General features: G+C 44.6%; 1 protein-coding gene across 1 annotated transcript in view; it reads left to right on the plus strand.

The window, feature by feature from the left end:
* Positions 1-7,767: 7,767 nt before the first annotated feature.
* The window catches only part of LPCAT1 (lysophosphatidylcholine acyltransferase 1), a gene marked incomplete at its 3' end in the record, with an annotated part of 111,774 nt that continues 109,930 nt past the window's right edge, over positions 7,768-9,611 (plus strand). Inside the window, exon 1 of the mRNA XM_018566322.1 lies at positions 7,768-7,930. Coding sequence (XP_018421824.1) covers positions 7,802-7,930 — 129 coding nt within the window. The remainder of the gene's footprint in view (positions 7,931-9,611) is intronic.

A 9,611-nucleotide genomic window follows, 5' to 3' on the forward strand; every position in this document is an offset into this window, starting at 1 on the left:
TTTTGCAGATTCAGCATTGGCCCTGATATCCTGTTTTAGGGTGAATCATTTCCTTTGCAGGGAGTGCGTGTGTGTGTTAGTAAGCTGTGTGTGCCTCCACAAGCACATGGGCACAGCCAAGAAAGCTGCTCCCATCCTCCCTACCCCCCTTTCCTCATTCCTGTCCAAGCTAGTAGATGGATGCAGAGGCGTAACTAGAAACCTCAGGGCCCCGGTGCAAGAAAACATTTAAAGGGCCCCCCCCCCCAAAAAAAAAACATGATTTTGACCCCTTTTTTTTCAAACCGTCTTGAAGGGGTTTATTTTTTGTGTGTCAAAGGGGAGAGCGGGTACAAGCAGTCACTGATCAGTGATCGCTGAGTATAGATAATTGAGGACAGAGTATGGTTACTATTTCCTCAATTATGAATGAATGGGAAGTAATCTACATCTCCTCCTGTTCATTCATGATTGCGGTTATAGTAATCATACTCTGTCCTCATTTTATGAATGAACAGGAACACTCAGTACAGAGGATTAATAATAACAATATATAACAATTAACAATATATAACAATTAATAATATAACATTAATAACTTGGGCTGCAGAAAAAGAGATTGACGGCTCTGTGTCCTCAATCTCTTTTTCTATTTTAAAAGGGAAATATCAGGGGTCTGTTTAGGCCCCTACTATCTCCCCGAAGCTCCCAACAGTAAAGTAAAATAATAAAAATATTCAATAAAAATAAAATAATAAATGGATGGGTGTTGGAGACTGTGCTCTCCCTTGTGACCTTGTACAGTACAGGACGTTCTGGGCAGTGGAGCTGAGAGAGTTGCAGCTGTTTGGAAACATGACTGTAATTGCATGGGTATAAATGTAAAGACATATTTTGCTGGGCAATGTACTGTATATTTGTTTGATCTGGATTCATTTTTGAAAAAAAAGATTGATAGTTTAATACTATCTAAATATAGTTGTGCCTGCCTGGGATCAGTGGGTGTCTTGTCTAATTCATGCACAACATCTGATTCAGCCATTCATTTTGCTATAGAGTGGTGTCATAGGTTCTTACAATAGCAAAGGCTTTGCTTAGAAGATTAGAAATTTGATACATGTAGTTTGGGAAAAATTGTTCAAAGTAGAGTTCTGTCATGAATCATTTCATCAGTATCAGTGAACACACGGTCTCCAGCTGACACCTTAAGGTCTGTCACTAGTTGTCCAATGGGTTCATTTAAGTTGGGTACACATGATTCAAATTTCGTCCGGTTCCTGATAAACTGGCTGAAAAGCGTATCGTGGATGCCGCCTTCGGCACCCTTCGGTCCGCCATCCTTTTGTCGGTTCGGGCATTCTGACAGCAGCCACTGTCAAAATAGAATACAAAAAGCAGAGATTTATCCGTCAACGCTCGTAAGCGTTGATGGAGGACTCTGTTCTATTTTTTTCCTTCAGCCTGCACTGGTATGAACTGAAACCATAGGACATAAGGTCAATAGCCTTGTGTTAGGACTAGGGATGCACCGAAATTTCGGCCGCCGAAATACATTGCCCGAAAGTGCCATCTTTCGGCCGAAATGGCGGTTTGTGCCTGATTTCTCTCCTCCCCAATGGGCGGTGCTCTGTGTCCCCTCTGACACAGCACAGCATCCAGCGCGGAGGAGAGAAACTGTCAAAGGAGGCAGGCATCGGGGAGGAGAGCGATGTGAGCGGCTGGAGTGTCACAAGAGGCCAGGCTCTCCTCCCGCACCGCTCAGACTCCTGTAACAGATTAGGAGAGCGGTGTCGGGGAGGAGACAGCTGTCAGTGTTGTCACAGGAGGCTGAGCTCTCCTCCCAGCACCGCTCGCTAAGCCTCCTGTGACAGCGAGTCAGGATGGAGAGTGGGCGATCAGTGATCACATAGTGTTTGTAAATAATTGAGGACAGAGTATGTTTACTGTGTCCCCAATTATGAATGAATGGGAAGTGCTATACATAACTTCCTGTTCATTCATGATTGCGGACATGGTAAACACACTATATCCACAAGATATGAATGAACAGGAACACTCAGTACAGAGGCTTTCTGACTCTGTGTCCTCAATCTCTTTTTCTATTTTAAAAGGGAAATATCAGGGGTCTGTTTAGACCCCTAATATTTCCCCGAAGCCCCTAACAGTAAAGTACAAAAAATAAATATTTCATAAAAATAAATAAAATACCGCTCTAGGTTGCATTTTATAGGAATCTCGTAAAAATATTGATGCGGGTCAGTTTTCGACTCCTGTGGGATAGTGAATACTCACTCGAGGACTGGATAGATACCGCACAGCTACTCAGGTATTATGGTTTCTTGGGGATCTGATATTCGGATAGCCACACATAACGCACAGGGCCTTAACTCGCCTGATAAAAGGCGAGAAGCCTTCAATTATTACCATTCCCAAAACATAGATGTGCTTTTTTTTTTACAAGAAACGCACTTTCCTAATGGTTACAATCGATCTTTTCTACATACAGTAAGCATTATACTCAGTATTACCTTTCCAATGCGGCAGATAAATCCAAGGGGGTGACCATACTGTTGCTTTTACACATATTCCCTTTAGGTTACACTTAGAAATGAAAGATCTTGAGGGACACTATCTACTGCTGAAAGGCACTATCGGTAAACGCCTGTTCACATTAATTTCTTATTATGCTCCTAATAGGGCGCAAATCCCCTTCTTTACTCATCTTTTCACGACTCTGTCTCCTCATATAGAGGGTACAGAGGTACTAGCCGGAGACTCCAATTTAGCTTTAGATTATAATATTGATAAATCTCATCCCCCCTAAAGTTAGATTGAAATATCCCCCTAACCGCGGAGTGAAGCTGGCAAAGCTTCTTCACTTACACCATCTAGTGGATGCATGGTGCGAATGTAATCCCTCTGCGAAGGACTATACCCATTTTTCCCATCCCCATTCTACGTATGCTCGTATAGATCACATTTTTGTCCCTCCCCAGATGCTGGATGGCATTAGATCTGTAAGAATTAGAGAGGTCTCCTGGTCTGACCATGCTTTAGTTGTCATGATTTCTTCAGTGGCTCAACCTGCTCGAGGGATGGGCCAGTGGAGACTCAATGACTCACTCCTCAGTGATCCTGGGGTGGTTGCAGAGGTTCAGGCCTTATTGATGGAGTATTTCCGTATTAATACCCATTCAGTCCCCTCGTCCATCGCTAATTGGGAGGCTCATAAGGCTACTTTAAGGGGTCATCTTATTTCTATTGCCACACGTAAGAAACGCCAACGGACATCCCATATCTCCAAATTGGAGGGGCAGCTGTTGGCTTTAACACATATGCATAAACATAACCCAACGAGGGCTCTTCAAGATCGTATTGACCAGATTCGGTTAGACCTAAATTTAGCCCTTACAACTGTGGCGGAGCGGAGTCTTCGCTGGTCACAACATAGATTTTACTCTCAAGGGGATAAAATTGGGCATCTTTTAGCGGGCAAATTATCCCCTAGGGTTCGTAACCACTCAATCCCCAAAATAAGATGCAGATGGAAATTATTCGCAGAACCCCAAGGTGGTAATTCAGGAATTTGAATCCTTTAATACTAGATTATATGCTAATACTCATGCTTCATCTAAGTTATTAATACAGCAATTTTTAAGATTTTTTCATTACCTAACCTCAACCCTGAACATGTAGCCTTATTGGAAGGACCAGTCACTCAGTCTGAAATTAAACTAGCTATAGCTGAGCTAGCTAATTTTCAAGCTAGCCTGGTGAAATTCATATGGGGGGGAAGGCCTATCGGCTACCCAGGACTACGCTTTATAGTACCAGAGAGTCAGGGGGATTGGGGGTCCCAAATATACACCATTACTATAGGGCGGCACGTATAGCTCAGTTATCTGTTGTATATTCCAAGGAGGAACCACCGGATTGGGTCCTCATGGAATCTCATGCAGCCAAAGATCTACCTTTAGATCTATTGAAATGGATGCCTTCTAGATTACAACCACCTATTATGGCCCCTACTCTCTCTAATTCTTTAGCCATATGGGATTGTGTAAAAGCACATGCAAACATCAGTTCATCCCTTACTCCTCTTGCCCCTCTGTACCGGAATCCGGTATTTGGGCCTGGTACTCACCTTAAATCATTTAAATGGTGGCGGGACAAAGGATTATACAGAATTGGCCAATACCTTAGGTTAGGGAGACCCCTGACTCTGGATTATTGCAGGGAACATCTGGGCATGCCATCGTCAGAGCTGTTCCGGTATTATACTTTGGGCTCCAGCCCACTCCGACCAAACTTTTCACCTGGACACAGGGTTATTCTGTTCTGTGTTCATAATATTTCATTTTGACTGATCCTTTCTCTTTTTTTTTTCTTATTGTTGTTTTTTTTTGTGTGTGGTGTTTTTTGTTTAAGAGAAGCTTAGGGAGTATGTGGATAGCAACCCTGACTGGTAATAGCTATCTATGGTAGGCTGCGAAAATGTAAAGGTTATTTGATTGTATATTTCAAAGCATGTTGAACATAAAAATTAATGGGGAAACGTCCCCCTTGTTTTTTCAGACGGATGTTATAATATTATATGGTTGTATGTTACACATGTCTTTGTATGTTGTATGAAAATAATAAAAAAATTTGTGAAATAAAAAAATAAAAAATAAAATACAATAAAAGATTTTTAAAAATGTGAAAAGGTTACAAGAAAAAAAATTCTCAGTTTCGGTTTCGGCCTGACATTTCTTTTTATTTTCGGTTTCATTTTGGTTTTGAAAATGTAATTTCAGTGCACCTCTAGTTAGGACTGCATTAGGCAACGCTGCCCAGCACTACCGGTGTGGCCAAGCCCTTCATATTTTTAATGAACTCATTACTGCAAAGAGAACATTCCATAGTATTTGCTAAGATTTGTGATAATACTGTTTGCTCTTTGGTTAGTACATTTTTGTTTTCATTCCATGGCAGTAATAGAATTGTATGTGTTAGATCCCATGAGTATTCAGGTATTCAGTTAGAAAGAGGTCCACTTAAAAAAATCTTCAAACGAGCAGGAGGTGCTGCAATCAATGGATACAAATCTGTGTTGCTGACCAGGCAATTAATATAGGATTCTGGCAGACACTAGAGGGATAATCTACTGTACATATGTCTTGTGATTACAGAAGATAGATTTTATGAATGAGAAGGTTTCTGTAAGTGGATAGAGAAGACATCACCGAGATCAATGATATGGTAGGGAGTATAGAATGGATGTGGCTTCCCCTACTGTACTTAATCAATGCCAGCTCTATATTACCTGAAAAATATATATTTATATTCTATTAGTTTTCCCTATATGCAGAAATAAATTAAGGTTGTGTTCATATTATTGTGGCTTGGTAATGCCTCCATCTTACCACAATACACAGTAACATGCAGACCACATTGCATTGCGGTACCATTCATTTCGAATGGCACCCCAACACATATCCCCAAGGCCCCAAAACGAACCTGCATTTTAGTGCACCACAACGCACAGATGGTTCGCACTGTTGGGAAAAAAGGGGGGAGTTGCATATTTAGGACGGTTGTGGTATGCTGGCATATTATAATGAGTAGGTCGCCTTACCTCGATGCATGTAATTACAGGACATAACAGCCCTATGGACAAAGAAAGGAGAAGCTGGTCCAGAAGACGTGGTGCAGATCATGGCAGTGGCAATGGAGTTGTAATGAGGAGTGCAGACCTTTCATCCCTGTAGGAGTGCAAAGCGCACATTATGGCAAATGCTCCTGTGGACCTGTAGCAGATCAGTTCTGCTTTAAAATGTATTTTTTTTTAATAGATCAGACCAAAAAGAAGGACAACTGATGAGGAAAGAGGGACAGAGGAATATGGTTCCAAATAAAGGATGTTTGTGATCATTGTAAGTTGGTTGAAATCTGGAAGAAGGCCAGACGGAGATATGTGGGCTGATGAGGGAATCTCTGAGGACATTGCATCACTGGAGCCGAGGTAAGTATAGCTGGAGCTGAGGTGGATATAAATAGTCTACACACCCTTGTAAAATTGCCAGGTTTTTGAGATGTAAAAAAAAAATCAGACCAAGATTTTTGGTCACTTTAGATTTTTTGCACTTTTAAAACAAACTGAAATCTTTAAGGGGGGGGGATAAAAAAAACAAAAAACTTACAGGTATGACAAAGTCCTTTACTCAGGTACAAGACTTAAATAAGCGTTTACCCGCTTCCAGTGCAGGTGAAGCCCCGCTACAAGGGGAGATTTTTTTAACATTTTTTTAAGTTATTAAAGCTGAACTCCATGATAAGCAAATGTTGTCTAAATACAAGAGTACAGTATCTCACAGAAGTGAGTACACCCCTCACATTTTTGTAAATATTTTATTTTATCATTTCATGTGATGACACTGAAGAAATGACACTTTGCTACAATGTAAAGTAGTTAGTGTACCGCGTGTATATCAGTGTACATTTGCTGTCCCCTCAAAATAACTCAACACACAGCCATTAATATCTAAACCGCTGGCAACAAAAGTGAGTACACCCCTAAGTGAAAATGTCCAAATTGGGCCCAAAGTGTCAATATTTTGGGACTTGGACATTAATCTATAATAAAGACCAGTCACTGCTGCTCTCTCTCCTTGTGCTGGGTGACTGGTCTTATAGCTGCCCCCTCCTGTAGTTTTCTGCAGACAACCTATAGTGGGTGTTGCCTGCTGGGTCCCTCCCACAGCCGTGCGCTCTGTACAGGCCATGTACAGCACAGCGATGATGTCACAAGGTAATATTTGTGTTTGCTAACTTATTTGGTACACACAACGTAGATTTATATCATGTGGTCCTTGAGGAATGTATTTCAATTAAGGTTTCTTCCTCTGGAGTTCTGCTTTAAATATACTGGTTTTCAGAATTCCTTAGATCTCCTTTGGGACTCTGTATATCCCTTTAATCAGAGTAACACAAATGCTTTTGGCAGGTCAAGCATCTGTCATCTATGTATCTGTTTGCTTGGAGTTGATCTTTCATAGGAAACTGTCCACATACTTTGTTACATGTCATCCAGCCAGCACATTGCTAGCACACGTCATCACAGCTACTTGTAGCACCCTGAGCTGTCCTACCTGATGGGCAGGAAAAGTTTCCTGATGGACGATCGTAGGTATGTCCACACTAGCACTATGGTTCACACAGTGACAGGCAGCCGGCTTTGTGCCTCCACCCCTGACATGTCTCTCCTCCCCCCATCGTTCTAGCAGAGGGGAGAATGGGAGGGGGCAGGTAGTAAGCGCATCATCTGGCAGCTTCCTCCTTGTACACCCTTTGCTCGCCGGTGTGGGAGGCAGACAGGCGCTCCTCCTCCTCCTGGTCTCATCAGCCTCCAGAGACGTGTGAGGTCCTCTCAGATCCTCCCTCCGTAGCTTTCGCTTTGTGTGTCACTTCCCCGGCCAGCGAGCTGTCTTCTGATCGCCGCTCAGCATCCCCTGGCCTTGCAGCGCACTCCCCTCCTTCTGTACATCTCCAGCTCGGATTATTTCCAACTGCAATCTCCCCCCTTGACGGGAGGAACAGGAAGAGGGGGGGACATCTCATTTCCCTCCACCAGGCTCTGGGATTTTCCAGGCTCCATCACTGCACTCCCATTGCTAACCGAGGTGAAGATCTACATCCGCCGTGTTGGCTCTTTAACTTCTGGCGAGCCTCCTTGCTCTCGGGAACATTTTGGATCTGCTCGGATTTGTTGCATTTCCTTCCCTCTTGATCATCGGTGCTCCTCATCCACCATCATTGTTGTCCACCCTCTGCATCGATCAGCATGAGGCTGCTGAGGAACAAGCGCTTTAGCTCCTCTGGTCTGGGAGCTGGTCGGGAGCAGGAGCTGGCCAGGCCGGTCAGGAACCCTTTTGTGCATGACCTGCGCTTCACCCCGCTGCAGAAAGCCAAAGTAGGTCCTCAGTGTTGTCTGTGACTGCCAACAAACGTGGATCTGTCTCTGTACACATCCACATTGCATGCTGGAAGCCTACCCTGGTCCATGCTATAGCCAACCCAGGTCCATTCTGTAACCTACCCTGGTCCACGCTATAGCCAACCCAGGTCTATACTGTAACCTACCCTGGTCCACGCTATAGCCAACCCAGGTCTATTCTGTAACCTTCTCTGGTCCACGCTATAGCCAACCCAGGTCCATTCTGTAACCTACCATGGTCCATGCTATAGCCAACCCAGGTCTATACTGTAACCTACCCTGGTCCACGCTATAGCCAACCCAGGTCTATTCTGTAACCTTCTCTGGTCCACGCTATAGCCAACCCAGGTCCATTCTGTAACCTACCCTGGTCCATGCTATAGCCAACCCAGGTCTATACTGTAACCTTCTCTGGTCCACGCTATAGCTAACCCAGGTCCATTCTGTAACCTACCCTGGTCCACACTATAGCCAACCCTGGACCGTTCTGTAACCTACCCTGGTCCATGCTGTAGCCTACCCTGGTCCATGCTGTAGCCTACCCTGGTCCACACTATAGCCAACTCAGGTCCACTCTGTAACCTACCCTGGTCCACGCTATAGCCAACCCAGGCCCGCGCTGTAACCTACCCAGGCCCGCGCTGTAACCTACCCAGGCCCGCGCTGTAACCTACCCAGGCCCGCGCTGTAACCTACCCAGGCCCGCGCTGTAACCTACCCCGGCTCGCGATGTAACCCACCCTGGTCCACGCTGTAACCCACCCTGGTCCACGCTATAGCTAACCCAGGTCCACGCTATAGCTAACCCAGGTCCATGCTGGAAGCCTATCCAGGTCCATGTTTTAGCCAACCCAGGTCCATTCTGTAACCTACCCTGGTTCATGCTGTAAGCCTATCCAGGTCCATTCTATAAAACTCAGGTCCATTCTGTAACCTAAAAAACCAATACCGGCGCCTCTGGTTGCAAGATGGGCTGGTTGTGAAGTTGGCTTAAACACTCAAAGGGCAGCTCTCACTGGTCAAAAAGACCATCGATCTAGGAAACAAGGGACAAGACAAAGCGCCTCCATAGTGTAAAAGTGTAATTTATTTGTACAACACGCAAATGAAAATTTACTTACAGGAAAGTCGGTGGTTAAAAGCATACAAATGGTAATGAAGTATAAAATCTCTAGCAGCGGAAGTCTGAAGGAGTACAACACATCAGCGTCCTCTGCCCCCTTGAGTTCTAAAGGTCTACGCGTTTCAGGGGCACGCCCCCTTCATCAGAAGGCTTTTGTATGCACGCCCCCTTCATCAGCTTTTGTATGCTTTTAACCACCGACTTTCCTGTAAGTACATTTTCATTTGCGTGTTGTACAAATAAATTACACTTTTACACTATGGAGGCGCTCTGTCTTGTCCCTTGTTTCCTACATTTTGTAACCTACCCTGGTGCATGTTATAGCCAACCCTGGCCCATGCTGTCATCCTGCCCTGGCCCATGCTGTCATCCTGCCCTGGCCCATGCTGTCATCCTGCCCTGGCCCATGCTGTCATCCTGCCCTGGCCCATGCTGTCATCCTGCCCTGGCCCATGCTGTCATGCTGCCCTGGCCCATGCTGTCATGCTGCCCTGGCCCATGCTGTCATGCTGCCCTGGCCCATGCTGTCATGCT

Source organism: Nanorana parkeri, unplaced genomic scaffold (assembly GCF_000935625.1).
Source record: "Nanorana parkeri isolate BGI_ZX_2015 unplaced genomic scaffold, ASM93562v1 scaffold937, whole genome shotgun sequence".
Classification (NCBI taxonomy): Eukaryota; Metazoa; Chordata; class Amphibia; order Anura; family Dicroglossidae; genus Nanorana; species Nanorana parkeri.